This window comes from Pseudopipra pipra, chromosome 1, assembly GCF_036250125.1.
Source record: "Pseudopipra pipra isolate bDixPip1 chromosome 1, bDixPip1.hap1, whole genome shotgun sequence".
Lineage (NCBI taxonomy): Eukaryota > Metazoa > Chordata > Aves > Passeriformes > Pipridae > Pseudopipra > Pseudopipra pipra.
The window spans coordinates 44,475,321-44,502,149 of record NC_087549.1 but is presented as its reverse complement, the minus strand read 5'-3'; the positions used below and the strand labels follow the sequence as shown (position 1 = coordinate 44,502,149).

At 40.0% G+C, this 26,829-nt stretch overlaps 2 protein-coding genes across 4 annotated transcripts in view; one reads left to right on the top strand and one right to left on the bottom strand.

Moving 5' to 3' along the window:
- The window catches only part of B4GALT6 (beta-1,4-galactosyltransferase 6), a 69,037-nt gene that overhangs the window by 2,950 nt on the left and 39,258 nt on the right, over positions 1–26,829 (bottom strand). The window contains exon 9 of one of the 3 annotated variants that reach the window (XM_064654404.1): positions 18,783–21,489. The exons of the other annotated variants lie outside the window; for them this stretch is intronic. Within the exon in view, the coding sequence (XP_064510474.1) occupies positions 21,435–21,489 (55 nt within the window). The 3' untranslated portion in view covers positions 18,783–21,434. Of the gene's footprint in view, positions 1–18,782; positions 21,490–26,829 lie in introns of those variants that run through there. 3 annotated transcript variants of the gene reach the window in all.
- On the top strand, positions 17,631–25,016 carry LOC135414099 (transthyretin). Its single transcript, XM_064654411.1, has 4 exons — positions 17,631–17,804; positions 18,578–18,717; positions 22,839–22,974; positions 24,734–25,016. The coding sequence occupies exons 1-4, from the start codon at positions 17,736–17,738 to the stop codon at positions 24,839–24,841; spliced, it is 453 nt and encodes a 150-aa protein (XP_064510481.1). The 5' UTR covers positions 17,631–17,735; the 3' UTR covers positions 24,842–25,016.

The window sequence follows — 26,829 nt, the reverse complement described above, 5'->3', positions numbered from 1 at the left end:
GCCAGGGGCAGGGCTACAATAGCCCAGGGCAACCTCCAGCCTAGCTGGGTGCCTTCACCACATTCTCTGGCCACCCACTATGCTTTCCTTGCTTCCCTTGATTTCTTCCCCTCATGAAAATCTCTCAGCATTGTCTTTCTAACATAAGGCAGATTTACTTTTTTTTTTTTAATCTGTAGATATTACCAATTACTTCTTTTATCCTTTCTTGAAAAGAAAACTAAAACCAGAGCTTACAAGTAGAAGGAATTATGTACTTACGGCATCAGCTTTTAGATGGAGCCAAATCCCATGTCCCAGATGATGCATTGCACCTGATAAAATGCACACCTGACAACACACAACTGGTACTGACAGAGGGAGATTTGCTCTGTGTGCAAGGATGCTCACCATTCTGCCATTTATCATCCTGTTTTACATCACTACTGTAACCAGCAAGCTTGACTTTTGCAACAGCAGGAAAGACAGATAGCCTCTCACACTCTTTTTGAATCAGAACCCCAGAGAGGTACTGTCAAAATAACAGATCTGTTAAAGAAAATCTTCCTTGTCATCCATCCTTTTTTTGTGAGATCAAATACAGATCCGTAACAGGTTTTAATTTTTCGTAGTCCTCATAACTTGGAACTCCCTACACTCTTCCTTTACTGGAATAAAGTATTTTTCCCTAACACAAACAAACCAAACCATTTCAATCAGAGTTCTGAGATGTGAAGTTTGTCAGGCATCTCTTTAAACAAACAAGCAAATTAGACTTAGTGTCAGATGGGTAAAAGAGTGGTTGTCCCCTAAATGCCCCAAATACTCTTTTCCAGGGTGTGTTAGTGGAATTGGTTAGTAGTTGAGCTTACTGCATTTGGGGCAAGTGGCTGTCAGCTGGGGCAGATGAAGCCCAGACTAGAGCAGGTAAACAAGCAGGATGGATCTCAAGGATGTGTCCTAAACAAGGAGCACAGGATCATTCTCACACCCCAGTTCTTTGAATTAATGAGCATTTAAATATTTGATACCATGTGAAGCAAGTCCAGGCAGCACCCTTGAAGACGTTAGTTAGGATGCTCTTATCAAAGAAAGAGAAGGCAGAATGGAACTGAACACAGGTCTTCTCTCACAGGAAAATTTCCCTTACAACTTGAATATAGTCAATCATCATTATAAACTCTGCTACATTTCCTGGATCACTCTGCTCATGTTACTTCATAAGATTAGTCCAAAGTACTTGTGAGACACACAGAATATTTTTTTCAAAAGATAGAGTTAAAAGAAAAAATCTGCCTTTAAATCCTCATCCCTTCCCATTGTTTTCATCCTTTCAAATCCAAAAAAATTCCTGAAAAGTAGTTTAAAATTAAAAGAAGATACAAGTACCTTGCACCTGTTGAGCATAATAGAGTAATAAGAGCTGAGAAAGCAACTACAGTAAAACTGGACTTGTAAATTAATCCAGGTCAGTATAGAGTTAACTGTTCAGGGATTAAGGATGTCTTTTGAAAGAGATCTTTAAACAAACATTCTGCTAAAAAATCCTAAACTTTTAAGACACCAACTAACCCCTTTATAAGAGGTATTTCAGTGTATTGTTTGTCAAAGATCTCACCACTTTGTTGTGATTCCCTTCCTACAAATCCCACTGATAACTTGTCATGTAATCTGACATCCCACTGTACTGGTTTTAGCTAGGATAGAGTTAATTTTCCTCATAGCAGCTCCCATGGTGCTACATTTTTCATCTGGGACCAGAGCAGTGTTGCTAACACAGGGATGAGTTGGTTATTACTAAACAGTGCTTGCAAAGTGTCTAGGCCTTTTCTGATTCTCAAATTGCCCTGTCAGCAAGAAGGCTGGAGGTGGGCAAGTATTTGGGAAGGGAGAGAACCGGGACACTACATCCACAGTGCAAAATCCAAAGAGAAGGGCAGAACATGGTACTGTTCCAGAGTGTCTTTACTTATTTCTCAGATATCCTATTCAGGTTTTTCACTCAGAAGGAGTATTCTGTCCTAAGCCAAAGAAAAAAAATAATACTTTTGAAGAACCTGAGTGGAAGAAACATTCTTGATGTGATGTGGTGTGAGAAGCATGAAAATAATATGAGGAAGAAAGCTTCCAAGCTTATGAGCAGTGAAATTCTACCGTAAAGACAATTTTAGACTCTCTTATTGCATCAGCTGAAGTTTGAGATTAGCAGAGAAAGAGAGTATGAAACAATATATGATGGTGTGGAAGAAGGAGAGAAGCTGTTGTTTTTAAAATTGTTTCTGGGAGAGAGTGTGCTGAATGTACCACTCACTCTGAGTTTACAAAATCATCTGCTGTGTCTTAGGGATAAATACCCTGTGAGGAATGTTTTCTGCACTGAAAGGAATTTGTACCACATACAAACGAGCAATTAGGACCACTAGGGTTCATTTCAGAGAGAGCCTTCTTTGGAAAGTGCTGCCCCTCAGATAACCCCTCTCTGTTTCTCTCTCACATCTACCTTTTCCTGCCGTGCTCTACGGCCAGATTAAAGGATCAATATGTGCTCTACGGCCAGATTAAAGGATCAATAGGAATTGAAATACTCCACAGTGCTGCCTACTCATCCAGCAGACTGAGTTCTTTTTTGTTTAGAGGAGTTGGAGTTTGACAGTATCTATCTGAGTGCATAAGTTTGTCTGCGAAGCATTAGAAAAGAAATCCAGGCTTTCGAAGGGAAGGGAAATCTGCCTGCAACATTTTTTCTTTGTTTACTTTGATGACAGAATGATTTTTTTAGGGGATTTATTTTTTTTCATGTCTGGCTCTGTCTGCCACCACAGATAAGCTTCTGAATCACAGTGACAGAGGAATGGCTGACATTTTTCCTGGTGTTGTTGAAAAGAGAATAAGAGAATTGGTTTGTTATCTTTATTACCAACAGATGACTAGCTGCTTCCCAGAAGGCACCAAAGGTGTAATGCATTTCGCAAAGCAGAACCATTTAATCTTTCCTTCAAAAAATCACAGAATTTTTAGGGTTGAAAAGGACCTCTAGGAGACCATGCAGTCCAACCCCCCTGCCAAGGCAGGCTCACCCAGAGAGCATGTGACACACAAACAGGTCCAGATGGGTTTTGAATGTCTGCAGAGAGGGAGACTCCATGACACCACTGGGCAGCCTGTTCCAGTGCTCCGCCACCCTCAATGTAAAGTTCTTCCTCATGATGAGGTGGAACTTCTTACGGTTTAGTTTATGGCCATTGTCCCTCATCCTATTGCTGGGCACCACTGAAAAGAGTCTGGCACCATCATCTTGGCATCTGTCTTTGGGATATTTTTATGCATTAATGGGATCCCCTCTCAGTCTTCTCTTCTCTAGACTAAGCACACCCAGCTCCCTCAGTCTCGCTTCATAAGAGAGATGATCCAGGCCCCTAATCCTCTTTGTGGCCCTCTGCAGGACCCTCTCGAGTAGCTCGTCTTTCTTGTATCGAGGAGCCCAGAACTGGACACAGTACTCCAAATGTAGCCTCACTAGTGCGGAGTAGAGGGGGAGAATCACCTCCCTCGACCTGATGGCCACACTCTTCCCAGTGCGTCCCAGGATACTCTTGTCCCTCCATCTGTGTAGGGAAGCCTCGGAAAACAAAGCAAACGGGGGAAAAAAAAAAAAAAAAAAAAAAAGAAGAAGAAGAAAAAAAAGATATTTTTCCGGAACTGAAGAAGAACACCCACCCAGGGGTGGGAGGAGGAGGCGAGTGGTGCCTGAGGCCACCAGGTGGCAGCCCGGGACCGCGCCTGTCCCCTGCCTGCCGGCGACGCCGGGATGCGAGAGGCGCAGCCGAGCCGGGTGCGGGAGGGTCACACCCGAAACGCGGTGTCACAGATTTCAAGGGACGGGCAACGGAGCGGGTGGCAAAGGCGTCCTCACACCCCGCAGAGCTACACAACAGTCGGTGAGGGCTTTCTAGCCTCGTTGCGTCTGAAAGGCTTTCGGTTTGGATAGAAAGACATCATTACTGGCATTAAAACATAGCCACTGCTCAGTAAAGCTCATGGGATTAAAGAACAAGGTCCTGGACTGCAATACAGCCTCTCTTTTCTAGTACTCTGTTTTGTGTAGGTAACAAATCCTTCTAAATAATAATGATTTTTCCAGCTTTGTCATCGATCTCCTAAATAAGATGCTCTCTGGCTGCATACTAACACTCTCCTGCTTTCAAAAGAGGAAGAACTTAGGAAGAACTTATAGCATTTTTCTTTGAGAAGTTTTGGTGCATTCTGTAATGAAAATAGAAAAAATACTCAACCTAATTAACAGAACTGCAGCTAACAAAAGGTGACCTGAAGGAGTAGTACATTTCCTTATTGGTCTTATAGTCAAGTAATACCAGAGCAAAGTCTTTAGCAGCACACCTCCGTGCCCATATCCTTCGCTTTTCTTCCTCTCATCTTTGCAGAGCTTTAACCTGAGACAGCTCTACCCATGTCCTGGCCTTATACAGGTGATGAGTCAAGCTACAAGGGAAGGAAAAAAAAACATCCCAGCGTTGCAGTTCACTGTGTGGTGGTTTCTGTTTGGCTGGCACCCTAAGTCAAAAGGAACAACCTATCAGTGACACCTCTAGAAAGGGACTTGTTATGGATGTTGATTTTTTTTCATAACAGCAAAAATTAAGAAAGGATTGAAAAAAACTATTATACAAAACGGCACAGGATGTCCCCTTGGAAAGAGAAGAGTCTTGTTATGTGCTATGCAATAAGATATGTTTTTCCACCCCTTTTCTCTCTCCCTTCTTCAGAGGTTTTCCACAGAAAACCATCCATTCTTTTTCCATCTCACTGTTCTGGAAGATTTGCAAGAGGAGAATAAACTTGGCCTAGGGTCAAGACTAGACCCTATTTGCCACAAAGGTACGATTGTGTTCGGTTCATTAGGGTTCTCTTGGTAGTTTCCTCAGCATCTAGGCAAGGGCACCACTAGAGGGTCCAGAAATCTCTTTTCCTGCTGAGCAGAGCTCAGCCTGGGATGAGAGGCAATTGTAGTTCTAACAGGAGTTTCTGTAAATCACAGCAATAATATAGGGGGATATATGTAATTACAAGGTAAGGGATAAATTAGTCACAATATCGTAAGTGAATATTCTGACAAATAGTGAGGCTGCCATTGTCCTTGTAATTTAGTTTTCATAGGTGCAAGCAATATACTTTTTGATAACTGTGGTCAAAGATGGACTTTAGACTGCAGATGACTAATCACAAAAACAGTAGGATGTTTGTAGGAGCAAAAAGAGAATGCTCTCTATTTTTGAAGGGTATTTTTCTTCCTTTTTTCCCCAAAAGCTGCCTGCTCATGGAGTTAACAATCAAAACCAGGGGCTGTGTGCATCACTGCTCAGAAGTACACACTGGTCCCTCCACCTGCTCATTTCTCTAATTTCCACTATGTCCACATGGCAAGCTCTCCCAGGCCCTTACTTCTGGAGTGGTCTCTGGGCACTGCCATGATGAAATCAATGCTACCTTTTCAGACTGAAATCCCAAAAAAACTGTGCCTCGGATCCTAATGGATTCAAATGAGAAGAAAAGAAAGGTAGTAACATCCTGTCCTCATCAAGGGTGCTGTGAGAGAACAGAAGAACCTCAAGGGCAGCAAACACCTCCTGCAGCTTGTCAATTCTCTTCTTTGAGTCCAAAGGAGACCCATAACATACATGGGAAAAATTTGTTCTGGGATAGGAACTGCAAAGTGAATGTTTACCTTATGTTTGAACAGCTGATTCATCCCAGCAAGAAGAGTTCCATTTTTGGACCCACCTCTCTAGGCACTAGCTACCCTGATGAGCTAAAACCAATCTTAGCAAGCAGTGTCCTATTTGAAAACAGCGGTTACTTCCAAAGAGAAATTACATGCAAAGCTACAGCAGAGTGGGGTGACAGGAGCATTACAAAAGCTCTTTAGAAAAAAAGGACAGAGTGTATTTGTTTCTTCTAAAATTTGAAACAAAAAAACCTCCAGAGTCTCCTTTGCAAGGAGCTCTGTAAAGCAGGATGTCCAACAAACACAAAGCCTTGAGCAGGCAGAGGGACAGCACATGTCTAATGTCAGCTAAAACACAGAGACTGACCCAGAAAATGTTATTTCAGCCTTGTTTTTTCTTGAGTTACTGCTTCCCTGGGAGACTTAAGCCTAACAGGTGAAAAATACCAGTCCCCTGAAAAGCAAGTATATTGAACTTCCCACAGATTTGCTTTTCTATACACTGCTTTCCGTTTCTGTGTTTGATTTGCACAACAATCTGTGTCCATCACCTCCTGAAAGTGTATCCTCTCTCCCACCACACAGCCTTCCCTTCTGTTGTTTTTGCAGCTCTTGTTTCTCACCATCCCTCCATGCCAATCCTACCTTTTACTTCCCTTTTAGCCAGGCAATTCCTCTCCCCACTGGCTTCCTGTCTCCTATTAAATGCTCAGCTCGTGTTCCCTCCTCCCCCTCAGTCTCAGGGATGGGTCCCCACGCAGCGCTGCCTTTCTTTCTCTCTGCTCTTCCTTGCATGGTTCTCCTTGGCACAGCTTTTCTACTTAAAATAATCTAAGCAGTTTTCCTACATAAGGGGGCCTTTGCTCCTCATGCTTCTGTGGATGCACATACTGTGTACTACCACCTTCTCCTCCCAGCTGACAAACTACATCTTCTTCCCAGGCTTCTCTTTCCCTTTCTGTCTGCATTCCCAGCACTAGCCAGCTATGCTGTTTCCTGATTTTTCTGTGCCCTTTTCAGTGTTCCTCTGCAACCCCACTTAAAGCAATTTCTTCCAGAAGTTCACCCTTAACATTTAATAATTATCTCAGCCACTCAGGCTTGTGTCTTCCTCCATTTTCTGAAGCTCCTTGACCATTTTTGCCTGAGACAGTGGAACATATGCACTGGGAAAAGAGAAAAAAAATAGGGAATTTTTCAATGAAGGAAGCAAATGTGTGAGCTCTGAAAGATCTGAAGTCTTTAAACAATTTTATATACACTTTCTGCTCTCCCAAAATAATTACTTCAGAAGGACTAGGGTAGGACTTTAGTTTCTGAGACGCCCTAACAGCAGAGACCCTCAGGGTACCCAGTAGGCAGAGCCACTCTGGGGTGCAGAGGCTGAGTGTGGAAAGGAAGGGACCAGTTAATCAGGATCCTGACAAGCCCCTGAAGATAAAAATCTATTGAAGGGTGAGGCTGAGATAGAAGCACAGTAGCTAAAACTCAGTTCTCAAACAAGAAACTGAAATGTATAATTACACAAGAGCACTGAATAGAGGTTTCTGTTAATCTGTGATCCGATAATCTTCTTTCATTGCCACTTAGCAACAGAATTCCAAACTGATGATGGAAAGCCATGTTGACTTAAAATTCCTCTCTTTGCAGGGCAGAGATGAGAAAAGGTCCCTTTCTGCGCAGGCATAGCAGGTTTTCCAGGTACTGGTTATATTGTGCCTTTTAGCACTAAAATGCAGACAACCTGAATTTCAAGTTGCCCAAAGTCCAGCTCAGTTAGGTAAACAAAGTTGTTTATAAGAATTAGCAAATTTTACTCACAGAAACACAGGATTAATCCAAACACACACATCCACAGATTTCATTAAAATCATACATCATAAGAAGGGGGAATGTGGAAAAAGGGATCAGTGGGCCAAAACTGCTGCACTGGAAATTACTCTTAACTGATGGGTCAAACACCAGTCATCATACTTTTTGGGGATCCACGGTATCACAGAGATGCTCAGAGAGTAATGCAGGAGGGTGTTATCCTACTGCAATGATCCCCATCCAGATTCACTGGCCATCATTGTTTCATCTTCAAGAGACGCTCTACACCCAAACAGAGAGCCAGCCTACCTCAGCCCTCTCAGGTTCAGCTATTTTCATAAACATCACAAAAAGTGTTAGATTTAGGTGCTTCTCTTCTTTCTGTCTTTCTTACCTTTTATTTTTCTACTTCTTCTTACCTTTTTTTCTTTTCCTGTGTTTTTTGACTACAGAGTCGAGCAGTCAGATAAGATACCATCTTTCACAATGAGTCTGGGGGTAGAGAGGCAGCTAAAAGACGTCCTATAAGCTGCTTAACAGTCAGGCTCAGCCGCATCTTGGAGTGGCTGGTGAGGCTGCGTGCCCTGCTTGACATTCAGCAGATTCTTCCCCACAGTCCAATTCGGATGCCTTTTCCTTTGCACGTGTCATGATCCTCAGAGACAAGACTCCAACAGCAACAGCTTCCTCTCACCTTGAGGAATTTGTTTCCCGTACTGTGGAAAGAATGGGCTCCCATCCCAGAACTGCTGCCCATCAGCAGAGGAGAGAGAGGAGGTATTCCAGCCAAAGGGCGATAGACCCAAGGGTGCTGTTAAAATGAATGTTTGAATTAATATTTACATTTTAAAAGGACTAGCTTTGCTTTTCTGGGTTTATCTTCAGCCAAGGACATGGCCCCTTTTTTTTGTTTTGTTTTTACAGTAATGTTTTCTCTGAAACTGAGGAGCAAAGACCTGCCCATGCCAGACACGTGAACTCTGTTTAAGAGGGTGCCTTTGTACCACAACATGACTTTGCTCCAGATTGTTGGAGCTCTTTATTCCCAAGCCAAACCAACTATGGTGGCATCGGTCTGTCCAAGGGGGCTACTGAGCTCCATGACTGCTGGATGCCTTGCCATGGACTGCAGGACAGGGTCCCCTCAAGAAGGACTTGATGGAGAGGCGAAGAGGAATGGCAGGGTATGGCACTCTGCTACCTCTTCTACTGTTTTTGGGTGGCTGGGTGAGAGGAACAAACAAGGAATTCTGCTTTCAAAAGAGCCCAGGGGATGATTTCTACAAGCAATTACACCTGTTTAATTACACCTGTGTTGGTAGGTGTTACTAGAGCACCTATGGACCTCTGCAGGAAATAAACCCACCATCCATGAGTCAGCTGGATTTGTGCAGCATGCAGTTGTGCAAGCACTGCAGGCAGAGGGGGGAAAAAGTCTCCTAAGACATGTATAGCTCAGTGCTTTCATGCCCTGAGATTTTCCCAACTTCTGCATGCCAACACTGGGTGTAAAAAAAGACAAATTGCTCAACAGAAAGGAGTGTGACTAGCAATTACACACTTCTGCTATTTACAGCCTTCCTCACATAATGGTACAAAGAAGGAGCAAAATTAGTATGTGTTCCTCTTTTTATGTCACTTTTTGTACTTTGTGGAAGAGCTTCAATAGATTCATCAAGATGATACTAATAAAAGATCTACAATTCTGTCTATAGTCAAATATTCCCCAGATAATAGTTGTGGGCTGGAGTTATTTGCTGGTTTTTCCCACCTGAGGTTATGCTTCTTTCATCATTTTTCAAAGACTAAAGCACCTACTTCCTGATCATCATCTTTAAAGAAAAAAATAAAATTTGGGTTTTTCCTATCACCAAGACCCCAATAGCTAATAATGTCAAGCTCATTGGAAATCACCAGTACAAAGCAGTAGCCAACAGTGTAGTGAAGTCTAATACTGGGGACAGAGGGAATCTTTTAAATTGTCTGAAGGAAAGCAGGGTAAAGAAAGTAATTCAGAGTGCATAAGTCTTTTGTCCTCTGTTGAGGGAGAATGCTAGTTAGCATTGATCTGACATTTCAAAACCTTTTGAGGCTGTCCAAGCAATTCTAAGGACTTGTCTATTTGACCACACTTGAGAGTTTGTTAAGGTAGAACATAAAGTGTGGCAACTGTTCTGCTAGGTGTGGACAAGCTGCTGGCCTCAGTGCCTTCTCTGGCCTACACGAAAGGGATTAAAATTCTTTTGAATCATGCTTAGAGGAGAAAATCACAGAGATGAAGAGGATTAAATGAATTTAGTTTACCAGTACATATTTCCCTAAGCTGGTCTCCAGTGGCTCCAATTTTATGGGCTGTAATGCACTTTCAGGAAGACATGGGATGCTGTGCACTGCATCATGTAGTAGCAAAGAGATCATAGTGCTGCCCTACAAACAGGGAGGGCACAACCTGGCCTCCTTAGGGCACCACTTGGCCTCATGCAGCCCCCAGATCAGCTTTGCATGAATATTGGGGTGATGAGGAGTAAGAGAGGTCCATGAGCTCTGGTCGGGGAACTGGTGTTAGAAGGCCAGTACAGCAATCACAGTTCATACTATAAGGACTGCAGATTTTCTTGGATTACTTTAGTCAAACTACACTGAATTCCTCAGAGATTTGAAGAACACAAACTCAACCTCTGGAGGAAAAAATGACCCGAAAGTTAAAACAAAACCTAGGTATGTTTTACGGGTACAATCTGTACTATAATCTGCATTATAGAATTTATAGATTTTAGAGTAAAGCAAGAAGAGTTTAGACTAAGTGCCTGAATATGAAAGACTTATGGGCTTCTATTGAAGCTAAGTCATTGATATATAGCATAGAGTGGACAAACATCCAGCATCAGGGCATTCTTTGGATGGCTCTGCTACGAGCTGGAATTGCTGCGAGCAAGAAAAACGATTCTTCATAAAAGTTGCTTGACCTCCACATCTTGTAACAGTGAGCAGTGGGAATAATTCCCCAATAGCTCCATGCTCATCCCACACTGTGAATCACTCCGCTTGCACAGTGTTTTTTTATAAAATATTTAAAATCACTATGTGAACTCCAGGTTTGTGACACAAACTGCTGCTAGTCAGGAAGTCAAACTTCCTATGTGTTTGACTTGAATACAGGCAATAATCATTTTTCTTAACTCTAGCAGAGACCTGACAGGCTGCTGTAAGCCAGCTACTGTTTCACCCCCTGGACACTACATACTGGAGAACACATAGAGGGTCTGTTGGATAAGGTGGTTGTTCTTCTGCTTGAGTTTGTCCTAAAGACACAATAGGCCTCTGCTTTGTTACTGTTATTGGTAAAAGCACGCCCAGATGCAGAAAAAGTCCTGAACAGCCCTGAGACTGAACAGTTTCTCAGCAATGGTGTGTGGTGAGCCAAAATACTATGCAGATCAAGAAAGAGAAGCCATATGCCCCTGAGAAAGAACATAGACAGAAACAGGGCTGGGATAAAATGCACACCTCAACTGCAAAAAGCAGATTTTGTAATAGCTATGATTTTAGATCTAGAACAGTGGCACAATGGTCATAGATACAGCTAAGTTGTAGGCTCAGCTGATATTTATTCTACTTTCATGCTACAGGAGGTGGTTTGAACCTAGTTCAGAGACAGTGAGGAAAGACATTGCTATTTTTATCTGGAGCAAGTGTTGCATTGAACTATTCATAAGCTTGCGCTCTATAAACCTGAGCATGTATCTGTTATGTGATTAGAATTCAGTCTCCCAGCTTGGCTCACAGTAGGTAAAGAGGGATATAACCACAGAGGCTTAATCACGGAAAAGTATACACACACGTTGCCTTTGTTCATCCATTTAAAGCAGCAATCTGTGTTTGCAATTATGTATGGCAGACAGCAGTTCAGGCAGAAAGCACACTGGAGAGTTTGTGTATTTACATATATGAAAGCATACAGAAGCTAGATTTTTCCTGACAATATATTACTGAATGACTGCCAGTTAATCTTCTATTGACTCAGATATGCCACTGAATTTCAAAGTGTACAAATTGGTTTTGTCCCACACAGTACAAAACTAGCTCAATTTATGGGCAATATGGTGAGAAGCACTAGGAATCTCAAAGTCACTCATATTTTTATAGTATGCTTTCATCAAGTATTTCCTATCTTGGTCACAGAGCTAGCTTTCACATCTGCTACAGGTATTACTAGCAAGAGCTTTTGGCTCAGGGAAGCTAGTCTAAGAGCAGTGGCTGGTCTACAATAGCTATTAACTCTTCTGCTTATGCATCACACTGCTGGTTCCACGGCATAGAAGTGTTTAGCCCTTCTTCAAGGGTTTTATCCTTGATATGTTGTAGTATACTTCATTCTTGTTCTTAAAAGTTGAGGAAGAGCAAAATAAAAAAAAAAAAATCCAGATGTTATTAATATATTCATGTATTGCACATAAGGGTCATAATCTGCTCTGTTCCTGCCCTTTTAAAACACCTATCTTTTTTTATCCCTCAAAAAATACAAAGTTATTTCCTGTCAGTTCAATTTTCATGCAGTACACGTTTGTTTTTGACAGACCAGTGACATTGGTAAATGTACTTGGAAGTTGATGTAAAAGTTCAGTGAAGTCTGTGGTAGATACAGGAACCCTGTTTATGAGATAAAATGATTAGTACAGCATTTCCTCAGAGGTTTTGGCAGGAAGCAGGCACCAGTCCAATTAATAAAAAGAAAGGCATAAATGTGTCACTGTAACTTGGAATCTTCCTGCTCAACAGCATGCCCAAGGGGTTTTATTCCAGGGCAGATGAAGGTATTATTCCAAGATGGGCCAGATCGACAGGAGGGATATATGGTCTGGTTAGCCCAGGACGCAACAGAATGCAAAGGCACTTACAGATACACCAGCAACAGTTCACATCAAAGCTGCATCCAATGAGTTCATGCAGTGATCTACCTATGTCTATACTGACCTCCACTAAAGAAAGACTTGAGCAATTCAGATAACATTATAGGATGATTAGCCATTAACCAATGGCTAATTTGGCCTTGTGCAAATTTGAAGAAGCTTTTGAAGAGCCTGCCCAGGCAGCCCTGCATGATGGAAAAACAGGCATTTCCTCACACCTATTTGTATTCATGTACCAAAATGAAGTGCCTTAGACTCGGCATTTTACAACCTTAAACAGCAAGATGCAGAGCAAAGTACATAGCTGCAATAGCTTAGCAAATATATGTAACCTAAGAAAAGATTATAATTTAACCCTGCAGGACCTTTTTTGGCCATATAGCTAGAGGAAGATTTTAATTGTCATATCCGATCTAATTAATCCTTTGACATCTGCAGTCTGCTAAGAATAAATTGACGGTTTACAGAAATTCACTTTAAAAATGTCTTACACTACCAGAAGAGTGTAGTCAAGACCCTATGAAAATAGTGGTCTCTGTTAATGCTTTTTTGCCATCAGAAACATTTCCATCATGTTGTAGATTTACTGTGTACGTCTTACTGTAAAAAGGGCACAAAAAATAAATTTATGATATGAACCACCTAATCATTTTACTAATGAATAGATTGACCTTTAAAAACATTGATCTCAAGGCAAGTTCCAGTATCTTTCAGCCGCAGAAAATGTTACAGCATCAGGGCTGGCATTCTGTCAGCTTTGTGTATAAACTGATTTTTTTTTTTTTTTAGCAATCACTTGTCTAGACTGATAGATTAGTATGTAGACGTGAATACATATTAAGTTGAATAATAGAAGTTTGTTTTCAAGGGATCACAGGGACTATAGGGGTATCTAATGAAGTAGTAATATTCAGTGCCCAGTGACCTTGGAGTTTAAACACTCTAGAGCAAAAGCCTGCTGAGATAAGCAGGTGCTAGGTGGATTCATACACTACAAATGCCCTAAATCAACAATCATCTGTTTAGATGGGGGTTTTATATGGAATTTGGGCTATGCTCCCTGTACATAATCTTGAAATGATAAAAAAAAACTGTGATTTTATACCTCAAGACGAATTCAACCCATCTATCTTCAAAATTGTTTTCTAACAGTATATAATTCCTCACTGGATTTGATTTAGGACACAAAACAAGGATGATATTCTTATTTTTCTGTTTAAAATAAGTAGTGTTTCCTTACTTCCCATTGAAATAGGCAGTTAATCCTATGAATAAATTCTGAGAATGACCATTAAAACTTTAAATACAGACATACTGCTCATAGAAAATGAAAATGGCAGCAGCAGGCTGACAAACATGTAAACACCACACATACCTGAAATCCTACCATTTTTTATTGCTATTCTTTACAAATTGAAATTCACACTCAAACATGAACCTCCCTGGGCACATTTATTAATTAGAAAAGCATTATCCCTGGCTTTGCAGAGACAGGAAATATTATATAATTAGCAAATAGTGAAGCAACAGAACATTTCTCACTGGCTTCAAGCAGTTACTGTGTTGAGCACTCTACTGATGAGCCAGAGCTCTGCCACAGCAACTCAGTTGGCAGACACCTGGAGTAAAACTCAAAGAACTCTTGACTCTAGTTCAGAAAATTCAGGCAAACTTCTTTGAGAGGTAAATTTCAGGTCTTTTCCTGTAAGCCCCTATGGAATGTTACTCCAGAGAAGTGAAAGAAGGTGTCACATTTAGGTCTCTATATTATAGAAAGGATTTTTTCAGAGCCCAGGAATTCATTAATTCTTTGAACAGTACTAGGGAATTCTACCCAGATTACTGAATGGCTTACCATCTATCAGTCCCTTTCATTCCAATGTCACAGGAGGAGCTTACAGGTTTTTATGGTCAAAGTCGGGTATTCCAGCCTGTCTGAGCATTTTGTCATGTAAAAGCAGTTGCTTTCTAAATAAAGTCAAATAGAAGGGAATGCAGCAGAGAATAAGGAGCTTATCTATGTAGAACAAGCCTAAGTGTGTGGAAGAGAGAGAAAAGTACTGCAGCACAGTGGGAAAAATCCTTGACACAAACAAGAGTATTAGCAGGACATGTTTGCTCTTGACCTGAACACTATAATGCTTCCAAGCAGGGAACATGCTTTCATTAGAAATAGACATTAATCCTAATTCTTCAGAGATGAACTTCAACTGATTTGGAATTCAGATAAGCCTCAAAGCATTCACATATTTGAGGATTATCTAAATTTTTCCATAACTGGGGGTCTCATACTTCTTGGCTTCCATAGAGCTGAGGTTACTGTGCACACCAGGGACTCTTTGCCATTCTCTTTTCTGGCCCCCTAATCACCCTGTATGCTGGGTGAGCACCTCTTCTCCTAGATTTTGTATATGTATATGTATATGTATATGTATATGTATATGTATATTGTATATGTATATATATGTATATGTCAAACCATGACACCTAGCCCCCGGATAGCTTTACACTATCTCTGGATTAGCTTTTGAACCCTACTGCTCCTTCCTAAATATCTCTTTCTGATGAGTTTTCAGGGACTCTGTCTACTTTTTTCATACAAAAGGACTTTTATGCTACTACTCTGTGCTAAGGCTCTGTGTTGGCTCTGGCACATATCTTGCTAGTCTCTGGGATCTGTACTGCTTCCTGCTCTTCATGGCAGCTTCCCTGCTCCTTCTGAAGGCCTAGTTTCCCAGCCCCACTTACATCTCAATGTTCAGCCCCTTTTCATTTCACCTCATATTTTTTAGTCTGGGATAAGTTATTTAGTTTACAACTTCAGAACGCCAATGCACAGAAAAGGTTTAACAACAACAGACAACAGCCAATCAGTACTTGGTGGACACTCAGCAGTTACCTACCCCTTTCTCCTTTTCCATCCCACAATCGTGTTTTGATTCTCCATCAAGGGAGAATCATCCTTCTCAGCCAGCTGTTCCAAATTCCTACCCCTCACATATATTTTATGGAAGACATTATCATATGGTGATACTACGTTGAGACTAACCATGGAAGGAGGAAGATCTATCTAGCATTGCTTTCACTAGTCCATAGTAATTTTAAATTAGGTTCACATGGGATTTTAATAGAATTCTTTATAAATTCTAGACTCTTAATGATCAGAGATATAAAAGATACTTTTTTTTACCTTCTCACTGAGTCCACCTGTATCTTAGAACTTACAGAAATAATCTAGTTATGTACAAGATGTGTGAATGGAGATTCACAAATACACAAAGTATAATTTCCACTCATACTGGTGCCCCTGCTAATAGTCTAAGTATCCCTATCTAGGTTATGTATGGGATGGTGAGAGCTAAAAAAAAACCCACCAACAAATGAAGAATAAGGAAAAAATTCATGTTGGGGTGAGAATTTTTCATGTTCCTTATGCACTTTAAAAAAGAGCTGCCAAAAGGTCAATGTTATAAAAGAGGGAAGTAAAATAGATAATATGGACAGCTGAAATGTACTATCCCTGTAGACCTGATTTTTCAGAAACTGCTACTTTGCAGGAAAACCTAGGAGAAAATCATTATTTTTTAAAGTAATTCTCCCATAGAAGAGCAATTTCTCATGCAGACAAGTGCCAATATAATTAACTCCTTGGCATTATTTCCTTGCAGAACAGCTGATAGCAAAACACAGGATAGACTACTTGCCCTAGAATACAGATAATTTCTCTTCCAGACGTACAAAGCTGTATTGCTTCAGAAAAATATTTACAAACAATGAGAGCAAAATAGTGAAGTAAAGTGTTGGTGCACAGATCTAAGAGCAGTATTTAACTTTGTAAGATCTGAATACAACACACAAGTGTTAGATTGCAGCATGCTTTGTTACTGCTGGGCACCTTGCACTGACTTTTCCATGCAGGCAAAGTGTGTGTAGAATGGTACCTACATATCAGCCTGCTTTGCTGTAAGGACAAAGGGCACTTTGATCCCAGTTCAGGAGATTACTGTACTAGAGATTTTTTTTTCAAAAATCAACTTTGCCTAAAGAGAACGACTGCATAAAGCAGCCTGAAGGCATGAAAGCCCCTGGAAAATACCATCCATGATTTCTCTTTAAAACCTTCATCATAATCTTATTCAAGTTAAGGGGCAAAACTGCTTTTTATTAGAATACTGTGAAATCAGTAAAAAATAAGTGTGCCAGCTCCTGAGTAGTGTAGACTGAGGGTTGTTTAGGCCACTGGGAGAAGGAAATGCCAAACAGGGCTGTTTCTTTGTGTCTGAACTAACACAAGGTACAGAATGGACAATTTTTATGTGATGCACCTGAAGAAACCCAGCTATACCATGCCAACTCCCCCATCTGACTTCTCCCAGGGCTAAGTTTGCCCCTGAACAAGCTCTGAAATGTACATTTCGGTGCATAACAATAACATTTCCAGCATAATAAGGGTTTGGCAACTAGAACGTTAGCCAGATGTTAACATAAGCTACCAGCCTATGCTAGCTGCCTTGGCTTCTTCTGGGGTACATGGTGCAGGAGAGGACTCATTTAAGTTCTCTGATACCTTTAGCATCCCAAAGGGACAGATCCCAGTGACTAAGAGGAGACCTCAATATCTACCTGAAGATGAGGAAAGATGAATCATTAGGAACTTCCACTGAGTGGCAGATTTTGTCAGATCCTATCTAAATTGGGTCTCAAAAAAGAAACATTGCTCCTTTCCAATAAGCAGGGGGACTGTTTGGGAATCTGTCCTCTGTCAAGGACCATTAGCACTGCTTGAGCCAGACAATGAACAAACTCCATCACACATATACCGAGTCTGCATCCATGTGTGGGATCTGATCTTCAGAAAGCACTGAATACACTGAGAAGAAACAAGTGCAGGTGCAGAGAAGCCCTTGGGGCATTATTGTGCACAACCTAAGGGCAAGATAAGGAAGATGTCCTAGAACTGGATGGATTTTTGGGCAAACAAAGGTCATTTGTGTTATTTTGTGGAGGGCTTTCTACGAGTCTAATCTCCCCAGGCAAGGGTCATGTTTGTATCCCGTTACTTATTTTCTTTGCTCTAGTGATCCTGCAGTCCTTCCATTGACTTCAATGGCAGTGCTATTCATGGACTGACTCTAGGACTGGGCTATTTACTAAGCAAATAATCAGAATCAGCAGTTTTGGAGTCATATGGGCACCCAATAAGCAGCCTGTTTTGTTGTCGGATTGGCTATAAAATCCCAAATCCCCTCAGCTCCTAGCTGCTGGCACCAAGGCTCACTAAAGCAAACAGAATGGCCTTTCAGTCTGTGCTCTTTGTTTTCTTAGCTGGACTGGTATTTTTCTCTGAAGCTGCACCACTGGTGAGTCTCTTTGTATTCAAACTCAGTCATTACAAGAATGATAATCTAGATTTTCTAGATGACTAGCATCCTCATCATCATCCATGAAATTCTGTAACCACTAGGCTTTGCTGGAATGTTATTTTGTTTTTTAAGTAGCATCTTCAGAATTCTTAAAATTTCCTCTTTTTGCCATTTACTCATTTATTTTAAGATATTATGGAAGGGTCAGGGATCTAGGAGATGTGACCTTTTTTTTTGTTTTTGTCTGTTCATGACTCACATCCCATATTTTCAGTAAAGAGATAGCTTTACTTTCTTTGCCAAACAAGTGCTCTAAAGCACTAAAAATTATTTTTGAAGTATGACTAAGGATTCGTTATAGTATAATGAAGATTAAGAAAGGGATGTTCTTTCAACCTTAGGATGTCATAAGTATTTCTTCATTGGTTTCTCTGGCTAACATACTCTGTCTGCACTTATAAGAATTTACTATTTTCTTATTTGTGATCTCATTATAAAGGCATACTTTATAACATTTTCCTAAGGCCATATGCAACTCTAAATATTTATCAAGCAATCTACATGTGTGTGTGTAATGAAGTTATCAGTATAAAGCTCTAAGATACTCTGCTTAAGAAATAGATGTTTGTGAACTAGCTTTGAACGGCATTTGTCAAAGAACTACTTTTAAGTAAACAGTTATTCTGCAATTAGAACCCATCTTTTCTTTGCAAGAAGGTTTTTGCAGGCTGGTGAACAGTTCCTATACAACTTCTCCTCCTTTCCCCAAGGTCTCCCATGGCTCTGTTGATTCCAAATGCCCTCTTATGGTGAAAGTGCTGGATGCAGTCAGAGGAAGTCCTGCATCCAATGTAGCTGTTAAAGTTTTCAAACAGGCTGCAGATGGAAGCTGGCAGGACTTTGCTACTGGGTAAGTTGTGTGGTCTTATGGACTTTTCAAGAGTCTTTGGGCAAACAATTGAGAAAAAAAGGGAATGGAGCTCTGATCAAAAAAGCTTTATGTTTTCTAACACATATGCCACACCATCACTGTTAACAGCACAGAAATTCTGGTCTAAAATCCATCAGATTCAAGTGGAACAGCTACAAAGCACACTTAGAACACCACTGAGGATCAGGCAATGATGCTGATACCTTCAGTCTGTGAGAAATGTATGGGTAAAAAATGCAGTTTACTAAAATTCAAATAGAGGAGGTATTCAGACATTTAACTTTTGTTGCAACAACTCGTTAAATCAAACTTTTGAATAAGTCAAGAGAAATCTCTAGTAACAGCAGAATATTCAATGAATGACAAGCACAAGCATGGACAGGAGTCACCAGAACATTCAACTGTCTTTTCTAGGATTTTTTTATAGCATGATTTACATAAAAGCTACAGAAAAAAAAAGAAAAGACCTAGAGAAGACTATAAGGAGAGAGACACCTTTCTCCCCAGCTGAATTGTTCCTTTTCATAAAATTCAAAACAAAAAATATTTTTCCCCATTGAAAAGTAAGAAGAAAGACTACAATATTGAAGGAGAAACAAACATCTCCACTCCCAAATGCTGAGTGTTAATCTAGGAACAAATAACTCTAAAAAAAGATTTTTATACTTTAAAAAATAGAGAAACTCCATGAAAAAATAACACACTGTTTTCAAGGAAATCAGAGAAAAGGATAATGTCCTATCCCTAGTGAGTATTTCTGTCATTATTAGAAAACCAAATTGTTTCAAATGTTTCATCAAGTGCTCTTTAGCATCTCATACAAAATACAGTTTACAGAAGAATAAGATAGGTGTAACATTATTGTTAAATGCCCTCTCTTTTAGGGTATAACAGTGTTATTTGTTCAGTTTGCAATGCTGCTCACAGCAAGCCTAAGGAGACACAGTTCACAGTTAACTTCTGTTGACACTTTCTGTTAGTACACCCAAGAAAATCAAATTACTTCTTCTTAAACATAAATTGAGAAGATTAACCCTAGGCTTAGGTGAGAACCATTTTGCTGGGGGATGCCAGTAAAGGAACATGAAATCATAATTTTTATTGCAGATAAAGGTTTTGACCTTTCCCTTGACTTGCACCTTAACAAAGGCTGCTTTCAGTGATACCATTGACACTAGCTGATGACACTTCTTTGAACTGGGTTTTCATATGAGATTGCAATTTTATTCTTTTGGGGAAGCCAGAATTTCCCTGTGTTAGACCAAGAGAAAATATGAATGCAGTCCAAAAACACCACCTGCAAATACTCCTGTCAGGTGAACAATATTTTGAAGTTACAGTACCTAGCACATATATATGGAAAAGTTACATTTTGTACAAATGTTTATAAAAGGTTTTCCTTACCTTTTTGTTTGCTTACTTTTACTTTGCTAACATACTTTATGGAATTAAGCAAATGCAACTAGCAACTGTTGAATTTGCAGTATTTAAGGGGCAGGGGAGAGCTAGCATAGCAATAGCTACCTTCATTAAGAGGCTTATTTCAAAATGACTCTAGCTAAAAATACTCAAGAAGAGATACCAGCTAAAAATATGCAGAAAGAGATAACTTGAGCTGAGACACATATTGAGGAAGACTTCAGGGCACAGAGACCTGGGAAGCATGTGATTTGTATTCTATATGAGCTGCTCCCATGACTAGCTTTGACCTTTTCACTCCTCACAAGTTTCTGGAAATCTAGGTCTTATCATGTAGTTCAAGAGTTGCAGTCACCAAACATAGCTTTTATGCAACAGAGGTTGTAAATAATGAAAAAGACTGCAGCATATTTGAAGTGGTTCCCCAACCCTCTTTTTTTTTTTTGTTTAACTCCACAATAATAGTTCGTGTTCCTTAGATATTTCTTCAAAAGTCTGCATCTCAGAGCATAGTTTATCTCAGTGCAGTATGTGTCCTAGGAGTTCGTAAACATCATTGTACAGACAGTGTAGATTTAACCTGTACACAGTATACAACTAAGGTCTAGACAGTGAAAAAGAGGATCAGGGTTGCAGTCTAGGCTGGTGCTGTAGTTACTTAACTGGAAAAGCACAGCTTTTTTAACTTAACTGTCCATCTTACAGCAGATGCTGGCAGTCCACATCCCATTAGGAATAAGCAACCACACTATATTTATTCCCCCACTCAGACAGAGTGTTCAGAGACAAGCGCTGTTCAGAAGGAATCACTTGCAGCATTTTGCTACCAGCACTGAATGCAGAGCATCCTCTGCCTTGTGCTAATCCCCTCCTGGCTCTGAATCACACACTGTCCTGTTGGCAGTCAATGCATCAGTAATTCTGAAGGGTTTCCTTGTGAGACCACTTGCATTGAATGGCTACCACTTAATAACAGAAATAAAGAAAGTGCCATTAACTTCTGGTAGTGGGCATGTGTTTTGAAGTGAACTCTTGTTTCCAGTTTCCCAGCTGTTCTGGATGGGGAGCATCTGCAGCTCTAGGTCAGCACCCATTAAGGAAAGCACCATTCAAGCTGCATCCACACTTTTTTCAAACTAAAATTTATTTGTTTTTCTGGACAAAGATTTTGAGACTGGCACCATTTTCCCTTTTAACTGGTTTTTGTCTGGACTATCCAACTTACAAGCAGAAGTACGTGGATTGGTCACTTGTTCTCTGAACACTTCTGCAGTATCTCAGCAATTCTGTTTCACAGTTTCAAGGACACTTGCCAATGAATTCTTCCTCTTTCTATTAAAGCAATATAGATTAAACCAGGAATTACTAATTAAACCAAAGGAAAACAGAAGTGTACACTTCACAAATTGCCTGTGAGACATGTTTCAAATAGGGCTTGGATTCTCTACTTGTTTGGTCTGCCCTGAGTATAGTTGATTACACTTGGACCAGTGAGACTTTTGTTAGTCTTGACATATAAGAAAATATGAAAATTATCACGAGATTTTTTCAATCCTGCTCCCTCTTAATTTAAGCAAAAGGTCTGTCATTCAGTCTTTTTCATTCACCATCATTAACCAAAAATAACAAATAAGATGAAAGAGGAGGCAGTGACTGGGAAAGAAAAGCTCCAATAACGCCCCTGATTCTGTCTTGGATAAGCAGTGCTTTCTTCACATCCTCTCTTCCTCCTCAAGCTTTTTTGTTTGCTGTCTAGACAGTTACTCCTTGCCATAAGACAAGAAAGTTCTACTAGTTCTTCCAGTCGAGACTTTCTTCATTTTTCCTTCAATTACATCATGTGGTTATGAAATGCTATAAATATCAAATAAATATTTCCAGTAGAAAAAAGACCCCAACAAAAACAAACAAACAAACATTTTTAAAAAAAATGGAAAAATGAAAAAGATATAAACAGTGTTTAGGAGCCAAGTATGTAAATATTTAAATAGCTGTCATACAAAGCTTGAAAATCTTCCTTTTAAAACAAATAGCGTACAATGCCAGCTATACTTCCCTCTTACTTCTGGACTTCCTTCCCCCACAGTTTTTTGTTATGAGTACATAATCTCTGAGCTGGGAATTCCTCATTTATATGGTACCCCGTGGAAAAGGCCCTTGCTCTTCAACCAAGGCATTACAATTCAAATTAATAAAATCTTGTGATGTTAAATTGCTTTTTCAAGACACTACCACTCAGGGTCACATAAAATCACATCAGTGTATAAGCATATGACATATAGCCTCAGTGCTAATAACTAGAGAACAAAATAACTTTCCACTAAAATTTCTCTTTTCTCCTTAATTATATTTTGAGATTTGGCATCTTGCCTCTCATCATGACAATCTTCTTCCTAAGACTCTAACATTTTGTTTCAGAGGGCACTTGGTACATGTTACTAAAAGAGGGACCTTAAACCAGGCAGTTTTGATTTGTGATGTAGATGGATGAGTTGGTAGCAATGGCAGACTCTGCAATATGGAAACATACACTACATAGAAGGAGGGAATTATTTCAGATGATTGGAAACTGATCAATGCAGAATTTGGCACATCTGCTATTTAATATTCCACATTGACTGTTTCTGAATAGCATCTAAATAAAAGTATAAAATATTTATGCAGATATTTTATAATTACAGGAAAACTACTGAGTATGGGGAAATCCATGAGCTCACAACAGAAGAACAGTTTGTAGAAGGAATATACATGGTTAAGTTTGACACCAGCTCTTACTGGAAGGGGCTTGGGCTTTCTCCGTTCCATGAATACGCTGATGTAAGTAGTTGCAAATATACTTAATAACCTGTATACACTGACTGTGTAGCGGAATCAGCTGGAAAAACAAATACAGTCCTTTAATACCAAAGGAGCAGCATCAGTGAAATGGTTTGCTGCCACACAACATTGGACAAATAAAGGCAGTAAAAACTCAGCCAAAGGAAGTAGCCAACTTCCCTGCAAATACTGATACAGCTTTTCCAAAGTGGAGCTGTGCCCATTCACCCAGTCATACCCGTAGGGATCTTTGTTCAAAAAGAGCTACGTTATTCAAAAGCAGACAGGATTTATCAAAGCAAACAAGAAAATAAAAAAGGTACAGACCTGTAATTATGGGGGGAAAAAACCAATTCTTTCTGGTGTGTCATTTTTTTAATGATGTTCAGTACTAAAATATGCAATTAAAAAAAAAAAAGAAGGCATACAAATATAAAGAAATAAGCATAATGGGAAAGGAAAAGTTAGTTATTTCATCATACTCATATTTCATAAGCAAGCCAGTAATATAATCCTGTCCTGTCCCTCCTTTTGCTTTCAGACCTACACTGATTTATTTTGTGCTCTATTCTACTACATTTACATAGCACTTCCAAAAATCTGTTTAAATTCTTGCGGCTTAATCTGTCATTAAACTTGAGTTTCCCCAATTTAAGTAGTCTGGAATAGCTACTGGTAGTGTTGTAGAACATTTTAAACCACAAGTTTATGAAGCTCTGAGGAAAATTAAAACAAAGGACTGAGGCCCAGGTCCATAAAAGTCTGGGGTGTAGTTTGGGTGATTTAGGTCAAATAAACAAACCTCAAAAATATTCCCTAACCATTTGGGTGTCTGAAAGTTGTAACTGCTTTGCCTCATAAGGTGCTTAAAAGTGCCTGGTTGAGACTGTTCCAGCCAGGCTGCTGAATAAGATTTTCCTTAACATAATACCCTACAGGTCAGCAAACTAGCTTGGGAAGTGTGTAGAGTTCAGTAACTCTGTGTCTGTGTACAAGGTAACTGAAGCCTACAGTCCTCACATCCCAGGAGCTTAGCCCTTTGTCAGGACTGGGACCTAGGAGAGAACTCACTAGTCCTCTTGTAGAAAGTACATCATGGTCTAGAAAATAGATCAAATAATAGGCTAATGAGAGCCAAAGAAAGCTTGAGTTTGACCCAGGTGATGACATTTTCCTGGCAACTGGGTGTCCCAAGCTCCAAGGGACTGATTTGGAGAGCAGCAAATTAGAATTGCCTTAGGGCAAAGGGTTTTCTCTTTGTTCTGGCAAGTCCAGTCATTCAGTTCTCAATGCAAGAACTAACCCATCACCAGTAGTGCTAAAAACAGGAGGGGGCACTGAAGTACAGAAAGCAGCTTTGGGCTCCAACTTGTACCTTGCTTGGCCACCTCATACAGAGGTTCTATTTAAATTCACCAGGCGGAATTTCACCCCAGTCGTTCTTATTGGTCACTTGAGATACCTCCCCCTCGTTCTCCCTCTCCACATCCACAAAGTAGTTGCCTGGCTCAGCTGTAGGTATCTCCACCTAGCTTCACTGCAGCCAAGGCTCTGTGGACCTCAGTTCAAATCTCACAAATTCCTCAGTCCTCAGCAAGCATCACAAAGTAACGGGGAGCATTACCCTTCAGAAAGGTAAAATCACTGAACAGAACTGGCAAAGTACTCTGCAGATGAAATGGCATGTGCTTCTTTGTTCTTAATATGGTAGTTTTGAACATCTGTAGTTCACCCTGATCACAAGTTTTCTCTTTTCCAGGTGGTCTTCACTGCTAATGATTCCGGTCACCGCCACTATACCATTGCCGCTCTCCTCAGTCCTTTCTCCTATTCAACCACTGCTGTTGTCACTGATCCCCAGGAATAAACATGTATTGTCCTTACACAAAAACTCTCCTCCACTAGAACTACCATAGGCTTTTAGGAGGAAGGGCTTTCCTACTGCTAATGCATAATGTTTTGCTACATTAGATTGTATTTTTTTTCATTTTGTAACCTGGCAAACTTCAGACAAGTCAATAAAATATTACTTCTTTAAAACAGTTTTGACTCTATTGGTGACTCTATAAAGAACACTTTATTGTGTTCTAAGGTATCATAATTATTTTTTTATTTGCATTGAAGTGCAAAGGACATCTGAAAAATACATGCCAGATGGCACTTGATTTAACTCTGTTACCTTCCTCCACCACCTTAAAAAAGTCTCATCAAATACACTGGCTCAAAATAAGAAGTTTACGGAGTTCTGCTACCTTAAAAAATTTACCAAATATATGTCATCAAAATAAGAAAGTCATCCATGCTACTCCTAGTTTACACACGGAACAGATGGTCCCATTCTCAACTAGGTCACTAGATAAAAAGGGGAAATTCTGAATTCTGAGCAGTAGAACAACAATGAAGAAGCTGTTCAAACATGTATGTCTGGAGAACTGAAAGAGTTAAAATCTGTGTACCTTTATTTAAAACTTCGCGTAAACCTCAACACTCTTGTGTTTCAAGAGGAAAAGGTTGCTGCTCAGTCAACCTAGGAAGTTCTGAAGGAATTTCAATTAGCAGTGTTTCTAACAGCTTTGATATTAAAGTGATTATTTGATATAACCCAGTGGGCTACCCTACTCTGGTGCATTCCAATTAAATCTCTAACAAGTCAAATCTCTAGCCATCATTAAAAAGAAGTCCTAAAATAGAAGCATCATTTTAATATTATCTTCATATTTTCAGAAATAGGAAAAAGCTGTAGAGTGACTGTAATTGAAATAACGTTGCTGATAAACTGACCGAAGACTTTGAGAGCTTTAGCAGTGATTTCTGTAGACTCGTGGCCTATTGCATTTAAAATATCCTGAAGCAGAGGAATTGGGTTTTAAATGTGTTACACAAATTACAGAGAAAGATACTGAAATCACGATCACCACTCATTAGCCACTGACCTTGGAGTTTACCCCTACATCCAGAGCTTGCTGGGATGTTGGCATACCAAGTGAATTCGCAAGTTACAAAAGCTTACCTTTAACATTTCATTATTTGGTTGCTTTTTCCCCGGATTTCTGGACACTACCATAATTACATAACACTTGTAAACAGTACAAATAGTTTCAAAACAGCACCCATCTTGAAGCATGGAGATTTCACAGGATCCTGATGTTCCTGGAGCTTGAAAACCAGTAGGCTGGATTTGCAGTGGGCTATGTCAAGCCCTCAAAATAGGACCTAAATATGTTCATATAGGTGTAGTCATCAAAAAACAAAACAAAATAAAACAAATACTGTGTGTAGTCATCCATCTGATGACAGGATAGACCTAGTAAGAGTGTATGTATACGTATATGTGTCTAACCAAAGAAAGACAAAGTTTAATTTCAAGAAGTAACATTTCCCTAAAATGAAGCAGATACTTCTGAGAGGAACTGACTTGCAGTTGTAGAGGGAAAGTCCTGAACTTTTAGTGACCTATGGGACAAATAAAGTGATAGGACTTAAAACAGTTTAACTGTGCTTCAGAAATGGTTGTGTAGGTATCTAGTTATAATGCTGGAAACCAAAATATTTTTCTTCCATGGGGGATGCATAAGACAACTAGATAGCCCAGACGCTACCCACTTACTTTTTATTAGAGGTGGGAAGAAGGCCATCACAGAAAGAAATCTCTTAATAGGCAAATATGGGAGACTCAGTTAAGCCAAACCATAAACACAGATAATTTCTCACTGAAACAGAGGGTAATAGTGAATGGGGTAACATCAGGCTGGTAACCCATCACTAGTGGGGTTCTGCAGGGCTCCATCTCAGCCCCTGTCCTCTTCAGCCTCTCCATAAATTACTTGGACACAGGATTGGAAGGCATACTAAGCA